Genomic DNA, 15194 nt, shown 5'->3' on the forward strand with positions numbered 1-15194 from the left:
TGTAGTTTATCACTTTTAGCTGGATATACAGACACACACACAGACAACTCCTCTTCATATAATAGACTCGTAGAAAGACTTATTATTTGAGATTGTATAAGGATTCTTATATCTTTCTGTTTCCAGCCATAATACTTTATTACTTTTTTTTATTGGTCCTTCGACAAAAGGAGGGTGGACCTGTAAATTCACCCTTGTCTGTTCGTCCGTTCGTCTGTCTGCACTTTTCTCAATAGCTATGCCTTGGAATTTTTTGAAATTTTGCACAAACATTAAACATGATATAAGTAAAAAAGTAACAGAACAGGTTTTCTGGGAAAAATTTGGTTACCCCCCCCCCCCTTCCACCCTGGGGGTGCCTTTAGGGTTAAAATGACTAAAATTGACATTTTGTGCTTATTAAAAAAAATTGATGCCTTGGATTTTGATAAAATTTTCTGAAAAGTTATAACTAACTGATTTCTATATAATTTTGTTTGTCTATGCTAACTCTTGGGTGTGCTAATTTAGGGCTAATAAAAACGCTCCATTTTTGGGATTATTTTACCATATTTGTCCAAAGTTTTCTGTGTATGCCTATTTAGTAGTTTTGCATGGTGTTGAACTCATATTTACATATGTTAAGGTCTAAAACTGCACCGTTTGTTAATTTTCACCAGGATTTGACGTCCCTTGGGGACTTTTGGGGCTAAATGGAGGGGGGGGGACAAATGCTGAGCTTAGTCATTTTTTTTTATGTCTCGCTCACTGTGCACTCACGGGGGACCATGCATGCTTCACTTGTTCTCACTTTTTTCACACATTTTATAATATTCAATTATTGAGGTTAAGCCCAAGAATTTATATAGTAGAAATTTAATGGGGAGGCGGGTAAGTACAGTGAGATTTATTGAAGTAATGTTCGATAAAATCATAGACTTTAGTCAACTAGAGGCATTACCCAGCATTTCTGAGAATCAAGAAGGACCCCCAGTATTACTGCTTCAGGCCCTGAATTCCATTTTTATTAATTTCAAGTTATAAATAAAGTAAAACTATCGAAGGTAGTAATTACTGGGGATGCAGTTACAACACTCAGCATTCTTATCCCATTGTGATTAATCACATGAAGAAGGCGAAAGGATGAGTTACTTGAAACGTGATGAAGCAACAACAACTATGAAGATGAGGATAACGGTCCACAAAAAGATGAATACTCATCTCAAAGGATTCCAAAAAAAAAAAAAAAAATAAAATAAAAAATAATATATAAAGGAAGACATATTTCCTTTTTATGGATATCTGACATAGATGTAGACTTCAACAATTTTATTGTACTCCCTTTAATCAAAATAAAATATATCTATCCAAGTATGGTGGGTAATGTAATTCTAAGAATATAGACAGATAACCTCGAGAAGTTTGAACAAATAAACAGACAACTTTTGGGCAATATTTTTTTCTTTTAAACATGTTTCATTAAACAATTTCTGTTTTCATGTTTTAGTTCTGATCCGTTCTAGTTTCCTAATGAGTTTTCTCCAGCTGACCAATAATATTGTTTTTTTTTTTCATCTGATTCATCTGGATCCATATAATCTATATATATAAAAGGCAAAATGGGTGTGACCATTTTGTGTATGTCTTCAAAAGGCTTTTCTCGCACATGGTCCCAGGTTCGTTACTATCGCTTAAAACTGTTTATATAGGTCCTATATAATAATATCTAGGAATTAGGAAAGCGCGTAGCATATAGATTTATTCACGTCGATTTTTACAAAATTATTGCTATTTTGGCTTCTCGCGTGTTGATCGGGCTTTTTAGTATAAATAAAGTGAAACTAAACTCAAACGACGTATTCTCGGCATTGCGCTGGGAAAAACGTCCAGAAGCAATCAGCTTTGATCAATCTTGTATATCAGATTCAATCTGGACAATTGGGAGCTTCTTTCCCCTCCCCAACATCTGTTGGGGGAAGAAACAGTCAAATTTGGATAAACAAACCCAAACGCTGCGTGACTTCTATTTGACCTTCTTAATTAGGTCAAATGGGAGCAGCAGAGTTAACTTTTATTGCGCACGCCTGTTTTTATAGTTAAATAAATAAATAAATTCTAACCAACGTTGTCTGTCGCCATGGCTCAATGGTTAACGTAGCACGTTTTTTTTTTCACACATTAATTTCCAACTCAAGGGTACGGGTTCGATTCTCATACTCACCTACCAAAACATTTTTTTTATTATTATTTAACACCCCCCAGAGTTTTGATTTACTTCAAAACATCCGGGCATCACCGGGTACCCCCCCCCCCCCCCGCGCTAGTCTATATATATAAAAGGCAAAAATGGTGCGCGCGTTTTTGTATGTCCAAGAAAGGCTTTTTTCGTGGGGGTTCTCAGGGGTGGGGTGGGGGGTTTACTATGTTTTAGAACTTTTTATATACTCCCTAGATTATAATATCTATGATTTGTGAAGGGACATCGTCGTGTGGTGTTTTTCGTATAAAAGTGAAACTAATCGAAAGTGAAGGCAGCTTCCCGGCTTTTCTGCAAGGGACGTCCAGAAAGCAATTAGCTTTGATCAATGTGGGGGGAAACCCCTCATACCAGACAATTGCTGTTCATTTGGACACTCCCTTTTTGTGGGGAGCTGGTTTTCCTCAACATCGTGGGGAAATAAATGAAAAGGCGGAAAGCTGAACTGGCCTTCAGCCAACCTTAATTTCTGCACTTGCGTGAACTCCTTCACATAGCAAGTCAACTTTTTGACTGACATTGCTAAATTTGAACGCTTTTCACTTCCTATGACTTCGTAGCGTAGCGGTAAGATGTCACGTTTTCTTTCACTTTCTTATCCGCTTTAGCGTCACCGTGTCACAGGTTCGAGCCTGCCTGACGACTAACACTTTTTTTTTTACACCCACCTCCAAACACCCGGGCAACGCTGGATACCCTCGCTATTTTTGTTTAAAATGTTATTTATATTGATGAATGTTACTTTCCTAATTATAATCTGCCATTTTACTTTTTGTATGTTTTTTTTTTTTTTTTTTTTTTTTAATTTTTTTTGAAACGGAAGTTAACGCTATTTGATAGAAATTTAATCTTTTATCTACATGTTTCTCCTCCCACCTTTAAGGAACAGAACCCTATTTAAACTTCAAATACATATATCCGATTATAATGAAATGTAAACCATATGTGTGTAAGACACTAATCAAGATGCAACGAGGTCAGGCCGGAGGGAGGGGGGGAGGGTCACACAATCCTGTTTCATGCGACCAATTAGTGTAACCAGGCTGTCTCCATTCCCTAAATGTAGGGGCTAACCCTAAGTCCCCATGGCTACACCTTTATATTCAGAAAGTTTTCTACTATTTCAGTTTTGTCTGACTATACTAAGGTGTGAAATGGGAGAAGGGGAGGGGTTAGAAGTAAAAAAAGAAAGAAATGATATGATGTTATGAGCATAGTAAATAAAAGTACATATCCTCATACAATTCAAAGCAACATTGAGTCCATCTGCTAATCTATAAATATAAAAGCGAAAATGTATGTATGTATGTACGTATGTATGTGTGTTCGCTTTTTCTGTATGTCTACAAAAGGCTTTTTTCAGAGAAGCGGTCGCTCGCCTAACAACTTTTTAAAACTTTTTATATCACATGTAAATTGTAATATCTCGGAGTTGTCAACGGAGCTCGCCTGTCTATTTAATTTGCTCGACTTCAGGAAGATAAATATTCAACAGTTTTTGCTTGCCACATGTGGATTAAGCCTTTTCCTATAATTAATTCTGGCGGCATTTTTCCGGTTTCCCCCTACCCCCGCGTTCCGCAGTAAATGAAATGCTACTCCGCAGTCAACAGTTGACCTCATTAAGTCATTAAAATGTGCACCTGCCAAATCTAAGTTATTAAATAAATTCAAACGCGTTTCCGTTGGTATGTTGCGGTGGTGCAATGGTTAACGTCGCACGTTTTTTTTTTTTTCACACATTAATTTACAATTTTGTCTCAAGGGTTCCGGTTCGATCCTTATACTTACCTACCAAAACATTTTTTTTTATTTTACCCCCCCCCCACCCGGAGTTTTGATTTACCCAAAACCACACACACCTCCAAACACCCAGACAATGCCGGGTACCCTTTGCTCGTTCTTTATAAATTTAAAAATAAAAGAAAAAGTAAAGCATTTATGAGATATCAAGAGGAAAAAAAAAAATAGTTAAAACGAAAAAAAAAAAAAGACTCCCGAGCAATATTTGGTAAATCCAAGTAATAATTGAATACCGTTTTGTTGATTTTAGGTGCGTATGCTGAATGGTTAAACTGGAATGCAAATCTTCTTCAGTCTGTCATACCAATGCTCTTGCAAGCACTTCAGAATTCAGAAGTTATCACCCCGGCATCTTTAGCCCTAAAAGATATCACGAGGGAAACTCGTGACCATATCCAACCATTTGCTAACCAAATATTAACATCATGTTCGGTAAGAAAATGTTTTAAGAAAAATTATCATTGTAATTAAAATAAAGATTTTGAGGAATGTTATAGAAACTAAAGGTCTGAGAGTGAATGTTACTAAAACCAAAGTTATGATCAGTGGTTGTAGTGTTGGAAAGCTCCCCAAAAGAGGAAAGCTCCACCGTTCAGTTTGTGGAAAGCGTCTGGTGCAATTCAACTTTTTTTTTTGTGGTACTTGTAATGAAGATGAATGAGAAAAGAGTTTTCAATCTAATAGGTCCCACTTTGTCAACTAAGGTCCAACCCCTGTCCCATCACCGCAATGTTGCAGCATTGTGTCTGTTTTACAAATATTTTAATGGAATGTGCTCTGATGAACTTGTTTCATTTGTGCCCCCTTGATGTACATATCCTCAACAAACCCGCTTAGCAACAAAATCTCACCCCTTCATTGTTGAGGTCCCTAAGTGCCAAAAAGCTGTCTATTCTAATAGTTTCTTCCCTAAAATAGCTAGACTTTGGAATTCTCTTCCTGCTACCTGCTTCCCCGGCTGTACTGATATGCAGAAGTTTAAATGTAACATAAACCAACATCTTGTTAATCTTTCCTAGACATGGTCCCAAATAGTAGCCCCTTACATACAAATGGTGATATGCCTTGTTAGAGATGAACATAAGTAAGTAAAAAAAAAAAAAAAAAAATCCAGATGTGGAGAAAGTATATCCGAATGATGAAGTTAAGGTATATCCGAATGATGAGGTTGTCAAGAAATTGTGTTACCTTGGTAATAATGAACAGAGCAGAGTAAATGTCTGATATGATTGGAAGATTTATATATTAGATGGAATAACTTCTGGAAATTTCTGCCTTTACTAACTCAGTAGAGTATTACCACTGTCAACCAAGGGAAGGGTCTGTCAGACATTTGTATAACGTCTGATGATTTATGGAAGTGAAACCTTGCCAATGAGAATTGCGGACATGTTGTATGGAGAGAAATGATATAAGAATAAATGTGTAATGTGATTCTTAAAGATAGGCTTAGGTCTGATGAGCTCAGAGGAAGTATTAAATCTAGACAGTATGAAAAGATGTATGCAGAACAGGAGACTTTGATTGTATGGCCACATTGAAAGAATGGATGAAAGATCTTAGATCAGTAAATGTAGAAAAATTAAGATAGCAGACCCTGCTAACAAGGGAAGGCCCAGGAAAACATGGACTCAAGAGAAAGGGATAAATAAAGACCTGGTCAGAATTAGGTTAGTTTGGAAGTAAATTTTTTAAAGCTGTCCAACACATGCCAGCATGTAAAACAGACATTAAACTGCATATGACGATGATGATGATGTATGACTGCACATTTAAATATTTTATTTGGCTACATTGGTCAAAACATGTCTATCTGTAACTGAAACTATGTCAATATATCTCTGTTTCCTTAAGTTTTATTTTTAGACGATTTTATTTTGAAATTTGAATCAAGAAATACTGTCTTAGATTAAACAAAATATAAATATATCAGCACCAACAAGGTTTTTATCAATCAGTGAGGAACCTCTCCCTGGACTTTAGCCATCTAACTCTGTCCTGAGCTATTCGCCGCCATGTTGGTCCTATGTGCTGTATCAAGTCATCTCTCCATCTCGTTTCTTGGTCTTCCCTTTGGCCTCTTATGTTCACGAGGTGTCCGTTCTGTTGTCCTGATGGACCATCTATTGTGCCTTGCCCATCTGTGTTTGGATGTTTTGATGGCAGTATTGATATCAGTTACTCTTGTTTGTTGGTGGATCCAGATGTTTGTCTTTCTGTCTTTTAGAGTGATGCTTAACATTATCCTCTCCATCTTCCTTTGTGCTACTGCCACACTTTGGCGAGTTGTCAGGGCCATGTTTCACTACCGTAAACATATAGATATATACTTCACTTTAATAGCCAATTCAGATTATATATATATACACAACATAATCGTTGTTGACAAAGTTATTGGTATAGGTAATTAACATACTGATTTTTAAAATTGATTTTAATAGGTTATTGGTCTTTGATTTCTATTTGTTTTTATTACCGTTGCCATTTAGTTAGTATATGTAAATGTTGATTTTAATGTTTGAAAGATTAAAAAACTAAAAGAAATTATTTGTCAAATATTGTCAATAATTATAGTTGCTTAACAATATTTGGAAAACAATATTTTATGTCTTTTATGTGTTCACTTTTTATTGTTTTTTGTTTTCTTTCCAGAATCTTTTGGAAAAAAATTTAAAGGTTTGTATTAAATTTACTTTGTAAATTTAAAAAAAAAAGTGTGTGTGTATATATATATATATATATATATATATATATATATATATATATATATATAGTGGAAATGGTAATTAATAAAAACTGAAGAAAGTGCTCAATACTGTTGTAGAGCAAATATGTGTTTTATTTTTTATTACCGTATCTTTCTGTTAAGTTACATTATTGTTTCAACTACTTGGCCGTTTTTTTGGCCGTCTGTAGCATCCTCACACTTTTACAGAAATGTTCTGTAAAAGTCTGAGGATGCTACAGACGGCCAAAAAAACGGTCAAGTAGCTGAAACAATAATGTAACTTAACAGAAAGATACGGGAATTAAAAACAAAACGTGTATATATATATATATATATATATATATATATATATATATAAGGTGTCCTAGAAGTTGCACATCATACACTGATTTCCATGGACTGGCCACCCTGTGATCACCACTTCTGTCCTCCTAAACTCTTTTCTTTGAGAACATTTCAAATCTATTGTGTACTAGAATCATCCATCTGTTAAACTAATGAACCAGAAAATAGATATTATTTGTATTTTTATGAAAACCAAGATGATGTCCGACTTCTGGGATACCATATATTATAGTTTAAAAAAAAAATATTTAAATTTAATTCAGAAAAATATAATTTTTCAAAACGAAAATCTATTATTTGAACAAAGAATACAATTCAGATTTTCATATATTGCGCTATTCCCTTTTTGGCTGGGATTGTCTTATGATAAAAAATATTGCCTCTAAAAAATATTTTGTAAGACTTGATACTATAGGATTCAATAACCTGTGTTTCTATTCGCCTCAGGATTCTGTAGGTATTTAATTATTATAGTAAAAAAATAATTATATATATATATATATATATATACTCTTTTTTCTTCTAAATATTCTGTATATTTCTAGTGTGGTAAAGGAAACCCACCTTCTTTGCAGCAGTCATGACAATATCTTCTCTGTATTTGTTTCAATTCAGTTACCTGTGAATGTTAGGCCGAGAAGCCAGAGTGTTCTTGTCCATGGCAATCGGTGGGTGGAAATGTTCTTTGTAATTGTTGAAGGAAAAGAGCTTTATCTTAATAGCATTAAATGTTACAATCCATTTGTATCCACATTACATTACTGGACTAGTTCTTTTTTTTTTCCACATCTCCATAGCACAACATCAATTTTAAGTCATGAAAAAGATTTTAAAAGTTTTGTGTTCTGCTTTATAAATTTGTTCTAAAACTAAAAAAAAGGTATATGATACATCTTTGTCATAATTTAGAATGATTTTTATTACTTTTGTATTTGCATGACTAATCTTTGGGCTAAGACTTCAATTTTTTTTTTTTTTTTTTTTTTCTACTTTTTAAATCATGGGTAGATTTTTACATTAGATCATTTTTTTTCTTCTTTATACTGTTTTTTTTTTTTTTTTTTTTTTTTTAATACTCTTTGTTTCAATGTTATATAAATTTATTTTTTTCTTCCTTTCCTAAATTCCAGTCAAAAGATGCTGTACGATTGATGGCTATCGCAGGACATGTTCTCAGTACTCTCAGCTTTGGAGAAATCATGCAGTATTTGGATAAGTTAGTTGCTCCACAAATGTGGGAGCTTTCACAGCTAACAAAAGAGGAGGTCAGTTTTTATGTTTCTCATCATCATCATTAGTATTCTAATTATTATTATTATTATTATTGCTGCTGCTGCTGCTGCTGCTTTAATGATTGTAAAGATACTGTAAAAGGTGTTCTTATTTACTTGTGTTCCTATGAAAGCAAAGGTTAAAAAAAAAAAAAAATCTGCTTTTAATGTGAAAAATATTCAGCTCCCCCAAAAGGAGCACTCTGGCTTTGTACAAAAATTTAAATTGCCTCAGTCTAGAAGGATTTCTCCTACACTGAGGATGGAAAAGATAAAGTGTAGTATCAGAACAGATACAAAAGTTTGCTCTTAGTCAAAAGGCCTAGCAATTATTAATTTTTTTTTTTTTAAATTTTGGATATAGAATCAGCCGAATATTACATGAACAAATTTATCTTTATTTAAATATGGAAATATGGGAGTCACTCTCACTCTTCTTTGTACATTGTGGGGGTGGGGGGGATTAAGTGTATTTAAAAAAAACGTTTATTGGATAGTACTTGTAAATATTTATTAATAATGTATATATGTGTTTTCTCTTTTTTCTTTTTTTTTTTTTTTTAATTTTTGTTTTTCTTCTCAGCCGAACAGCGCCATTCAAGAGGTTATTGTACAGAAACTTGAAATGGTCAGTTGGCTCATCTCTACCATCACTCTAGAACGAGGTGAATCGGAAGAAACCACCGAGGAGAATCATGTTCAGAACTCTGATCAATCTCAACCCAGTCCTGTAAGATTTTTTTTCTTTAATTTGTAGCAAAATCTTATTTACCAGATGGTCCTATGTTTGATACTAGTGTGTCAGCTTGACAAGGATCTAACTAAGTGTAAATTGAAGTGACACAAAGTTTACAAAATAAACAAGTTTCTACAAAAGAGATAAGAAGAGATATATGAAGTTAAGAAAGTCAAAAGTAAAGCGAAAAATGTCATTTTCATTAACAGAGAAACAAAATTTGAGATCAGTCTGCCTATGGGACTGTCAGTGAAATAATACTGTGTTAACTGAAAGGAAAAATTTGATAATTGCCAAGTGTGAAATGCCCCTATTAAGATCTGTTTGCTGTATCCACTTATTTATTTTTTAATAAGATAATTAACTAATTAGTTAAGAGAATACTAATCTCTCACTCATGTATTAAATATTTCTCTCCAAAAATAAACATTAAAAATTCTCAACAATCTCTCGTCTCCTTTTCTGCACACATAAAAAGAACATTTAGAAAACTTAAAACATTACAAGAAGAGCCAAAAACTAAATAAAAACAAGAAGATTTGTACTGAAATATGTTTGGTATATGTTTATGAGCCAAATTACAACGCAATATTTTGTAAACTAAGTAAATATTTCTTCGTTTAAAATAGTATTGGGATGATTAATCGGAATCGGAAAAATCAGAATTTTTTAGTGTATCGGAATCTGACAACATTGTGCCTATTTTCTGATGCCAAAAACGATTCTTTTCATTGTCTTTTTTATTTGATTTTGTTTAAAGTAAAATTATCCACTGCTGCTAATAAGTTAAGCAATGTTGAGCCTCGTCAGTAGCAGATGGATGACCAACATGTGAATACAGTAGAACTCCGGGAGACAGCATTAAAAATTAGTAACAAAATACAATACAATATATAATGTATATAATCAAATAACATTATAAATAACACCGTAAGGTGGGGCAAATACCCTAACCAGGGTCCGGAAAAACATTGTATTCCACATTGTAACCTGAAAAAAAACATATCTTAGGGCTACCGTATCCCAAGGTTCTACTGTACCAAGTGCTGTATGTAGAAGGTTATTAACACCTCCCTGCAAGAGTTGCAAAAACCTAATGTTGTCATCTCCCCTAGCAGGGATATACATGCAACTGAAGACCGTCTATGAATTTCCTACTCCATGAAACTTTCTCCTTTGGAGGAAGCTGTGTATTTTTTTCAATTGTAATCTATATTAATAAAATTATGAAATAACTTCACGCATATGTGTGTGTTTTTTATGTCGGCATCATTTTATTTACTATCGATGAAATATTAAAATAAAAATAATGCAGTAACGTAAACTCAAAAAGTCTATTTCAAACTTCATTAATATTTACTCTCTTCTCTTTACTTGCACACAAGGTGAACACTATAGAGCCATTTTGTTGTTGTTGTGGAAATCACTACAGACAAGGCATGAAGCCACTTGATGTAAGCAGCTAAAAAATACTACTCCAAAGTAAAAAAAAAAACAAAAAAAAAGCTACTCAACAATAAGTGTTATATGGATAGATTTTGATCCAGCAATTTTTCTTCCTCTGTCAGAAACCTCACTCATGGATTGTGTGAAGTAATAAGGAAAACAAGAGTTACAAAGTTGCCAATAGTAAAACCAAGATCCACTTTCTAATCTCCAAGTTTTCTTTCCTCTCTGCAGATCCCACAATATTATTTAAAATCCTCAAATACCAAATTAATCTCGCCATTAGATAATAAATTGTTTGGTCTTGGTACAGGCCTTTGTTTTCAATTATATCCATGGCTGGACAGACGGACACCAAAAATATAGATATGAAGATCAAAGACATAGAATAAGCAGCACATTCACTGATGTTCATACAATTCTGGGAGTAAGAGAGACTCTTTTTTGTTTTTTCTTAGTAGTTGACAATTGATGAGATGTTAACTACCCCAAAAGAACTCTTTATAAAGACAATGCTCTTTTTAATTATTTTATTTGTTCAGTTTGTTTTTTAATTCCAGGTATTAGCAATTATGCAGAAGGTTAACCCAATCCTTCAGGACTTGATGAACAAATGGTCAACAAATACAGTTATTGTACAGGTGGGTTTTTTTACATTCAGGTCTACTTCTTTTTTTTTTTTTTTTTGAGAGAGGAAAATGAATAAATACCCCCCCCCCCAACTTCCCCATGTAAGAACGGCTTTTGGAGTAAACACCCCAACCTATGTTAGGAAAGGCAAACACCCATTCTTGTGAGAAGGTTGCGGGTGTTTATACTATGCTGGAACAGGTTGTAAAAATATACGAAAATAACTTTCCATACACAAACAAAACAAAAAATATATTTGTTCACTAATTCAAAGAAACAAAAAGTTTATTACCAAAAAAAGAAAGCCAGAAAAAAAAAACTATTGCCATAAAAAAATTAATAAAAGCAGTAAAATTCAAAAATTTATTAAGGTAGGTTGTTGTTTTGCTTGGTATAATCTGGTGGTTTTTGTAGTAGCTGGGCATTACCTAGTAAGACTCATGGAATAACAGGCTTTAAACTGCAGAATTACCTAATTTTCTATTTAAAAAATTTTTTTTTTTACAATGTTTACATTTATTTCGTAATCCCGTATTAATTATCCCTTTTTAAGGGAGTATAAAAAGTACACTGCATTAATTTCCTTTCTGATTGTTACAACATGTATTTATTTTCTTTTTTAAATGTCACAAAGGATTGTTTAATGCTGAATCCAAGAATAGGACTTGTAAAAATGCTCAGAGTTCATTGGATTTTTAATCAATGAAAAATCAACAGACAGCCTTAATATTGGAAGATTATAAAATAAGGAATCAAAGGAGTTGGATATTTTGAAATCCTAGTCAGACCTTATACCTTCCAACACCACAACTCTGATCATAGCATGTATTAAGTTTCTCTTTTTGAAAAAAATTTTAATGAAAAAGTTTGCTATTTGAGTTGCAATAAATCTGCTGTGATTTTTCTATGCATTTAATGATTTCATTGTAAACGTACAGAAATGTTGTCTCCATTTTGAAAGATTAAAAACAAAAAAAAATTGTTTCTTTCAGTCTGTTTGTGAATTGTTCCGGAAAACTCTGCGCGCATTAATGGATGACTTTGCCCCGTTAGCAAATGACTCTTTCCAAATGTTTACTCAAATCTATCATGCTCATCCCCACTCGGCCATTCTCGGTATTGCAAAACATGTAAGTAATTCTTGACGACCTCTTTTTCTTTTTCCAACTTAATTTCTTATTAAAGTTGATCAAATAAGTTCTATTCTTTGCTCACGGTATTTTTCCCACCGTGAAAGATGATCAACATGTTATGCATGTTTAAGTTTCCATCAATAATAAGGAAATTAAAAAATATATAAACTATGCCATGCTTAGATGTGGCCATCTGTAATGTATGGAAGGGGTCATATGAATTTAAGTATCCATAAAAGTCTCATATTGTTTGTCTGAGTAAATGTAATGTTATTAGACAGAAAGGGGGTTTGAACCCAGATCATTTGCAGACGAATTTGAAATAAAAATGAACAAAAAATTATTTTGGAAATAAATGAGCAAATCAAATGCAAGTAATGATATTGTCCGAGAAAGCTGTGATCAGGAATATATTTTCATCATAGCTGACATTAGATGATGTAAATAAAAGTTATTTAACATGTTCACTGTTGGTGCCAAGACAGAGCAAGATGTCAGACTTGAAGTCGAAGTGAGTGGATGTTCTGCCTTTTATTTCCTCAAGCTGAGGTTAGGGAGTTGACTGTATCTATAAAGTGTGCTGAGAGAATGTTTTACACGGCTTCCTCCAAAGGAGGAAGTTTCATGGGAGTAAGCAAGTTTTTTTTGTCGCCATTCTTCATTTTGCCCTCAGTGGGAATGAGTAAAGAACAGAGATAATGTTAAATGTGCTAACTAAGCTGAGGTCAAGTAAGAATTGCCATTTTTCTTTTTAAATACTAGTTGGAGGGAGGGGGCTTCGTCCGGGCATAAAATACACTTATGATATTTTAATTTGTCCAGATTTTGTATACATTATTATAGTCGTGATTTCAAAAGTAAAAAAAAAAAAGAAGTATTTGGGTGCAATGAGCTAGAACTGAAACTGTAGCATTCAAGGCTCATGATGTTACCACTGCACCTATGTGACAGGCATATAAATTGATTAAAAATTAAAAATAAACTAAGATGAATGTACAAAATGTATCACGATTTTTCAATTTTGAACCATTTTTGATTCTTTAAAAACTATTTTAACCGGCTAAAAACCCATAAAAGAATAGTTCGTAAAAAATCCAATCTTTTGAGGCTCCTAGTGCCACTCTGCGACTTTTAGTTCAGGGGGAGATAGAATTTGAGAATATGGAGGCAGACATCTCACAGCCACACTTGTGAAAACTTTCTTGGAAACCTAAAGTGATAAATTTTCAGAAGGACATTTCTTTACTGTAGAGATCAGAGGTTTTTCTTTTTCTTCTATTTTATTTTGATAAAGAATAAAACAATTTTCTTAAAATATATTTTAATTACTTAATTATTGTTTCAGAACTTTTGAGATGATGATTGATTATTTGTATAATTTGGACTACTATTTTCATTTTGGTTGTCATTTTCACATTTCACCCAATGTAGCCTTTGAATTCAAGTGCACTTTTATCAACTTGGGCATCTTTAATCTGACCTATATAGCAAAGAATTGGTTATACTAAGTTAATGTACTTCCTAACTTTTAATGTGGCTGCTGCTGCTGAAAGTGCTAACAAAGCAAATCAGTTCCTTCACTTTTATTGTTCTTCAGCATTTCTATTGTGAAGCGATTTATTGAAATAAAATATAAGAAAAGGACATTATTGAAAAATATACAATAAAAATTAACAAAATTATACAGATAAAAAGAACAGTCTTTATTTGCACTTTGAAAACAAAATTATAAAAATAAGTTTTTTATTTTATTTGAAATTTAATAAATATATTTATGAAATTATAAAAATAAGATTTAAAAAAATTTTTTTAAATAAATTTTTTTATTTGAATTTATATAATAATAAATATATGTTTATGAAAGTATAAAGATAAAATTATTGTATTCTAAATAACAAAATTTCAAACAATTTATAAATGCATTGCTCTCTTACATTATAATATGATCATTCTTTTAACTTTAAACAAGTTAGATTTATTAAATTCATTTAAAATAAATCTTGCTTAGACTTTCTGAATTAGCACTCACAAATTCTGATGCAAACAATGTGTAATGGCTTCTACAATTTATCTTTTTATTGAGCAAACTAATACTAACTTGAACAGAATTTAAATTTAGATCCAAACTAGCTCTTTTGTGCCATATTCCTAATAAAACTTTGTGCATAATGTTAATATTTAAAATAACTGAACTTCATAAACGCACCACTTACTTTGAATTTTACAGGTCTGTTTTGTTTTTAAGAAACAAATCAGTCATTTTGAGGAAGTCTTGAAATAAAGACAAAATGTTGGTGAACATAAATAATTTTTGGTTTTCTTTTTTTAATTGTTCATACGTCTTATTTATTATATTAAAAAAATATTCTTAACTCTAAACTAAATGCTCTATATTTCAGGCTATTCTGATGTTTCATCGAGACGAGGTTCTACAGATGTCTGTAAAAAATCTTCTCGCTGTATTGACCGCCAAAAGCTTAGCTGTTTTACATAATGGTGAGAACCGTTAAGCTTTAATATCTTATTTTTTATATTTTTATGTTAACCCAAGTGGCTCAATAAATAAATCTAAGAATCTAAATAATTAAGACCTTTTTTACTAAGATCTAAATAATTAAGACCTTTTTTACTAAATAATTAAGACCTTTTTTACTAAATAATTAAGACCTTTTTTACTAAGATGTAAATAATTAAGACTTTTTTTACTAAATAATTAAGACTTTTTTTACTAAATAATTAAGACCTTTATTTACTAAATAATTAAAACCTTTTTTACTAAATAATTAAGACCTTTTTACTAAATAATTAAGACCTTTTTTACTAAATAATTAAGACCTTTTTTACTAAATAATTAAGACCTTTTTTA

General features: G+C 32.3%; 1 protein-coding gene across 1 annotated transcript in view; it reads left to right on the forward strand.

Annotated features, from left to right (window-relative positions):
- LOC145279924 (importin-13-like) overlaps nt 1–15194 on the forward strand; it is a 121649-nt gene that overhangs the window by 74058 nt on the left and 32397 nt on the right. Inside the window, exons 17-23 of the mRNA XM_080131491.1 lie at nt 4290–4471; nt 6692–6715; nt 8243–8377; nt 8967–9113; nt 11126–11206; nt 12188–12325; nt 14728–14824. Coding sequence (XP_079987617.1) covers nt 4290–4471; nt 6692–6715; nt 8243–8377; nt 8967–9113; nt 11126–11206; nt 12188–12325; nt 14728–14824 — 804 coding nt within the window. The remainder of the gene's footprint in view (nt 1–4289; nt 4472–6691; nt 6716–8242; nt 8378–8966; nt 9114–11125; nt 11207–12187; nt 12326–14727; nt 14825–15194) is intronic.

This window comes from Euprymna scolopes, chromosome 7 (assembly GCF_053919585.1).
Source record: "Euprymna scolopes isolate OS-2025 chromosome 7, ASM5391958v1, whole genome shotgun sequence".
NCBI lineage: Eukaryota > Metazoa > Mollusca > Cephalopoda > Sepiida > Sepiolidae > Euprymna > Euprymna scolopes.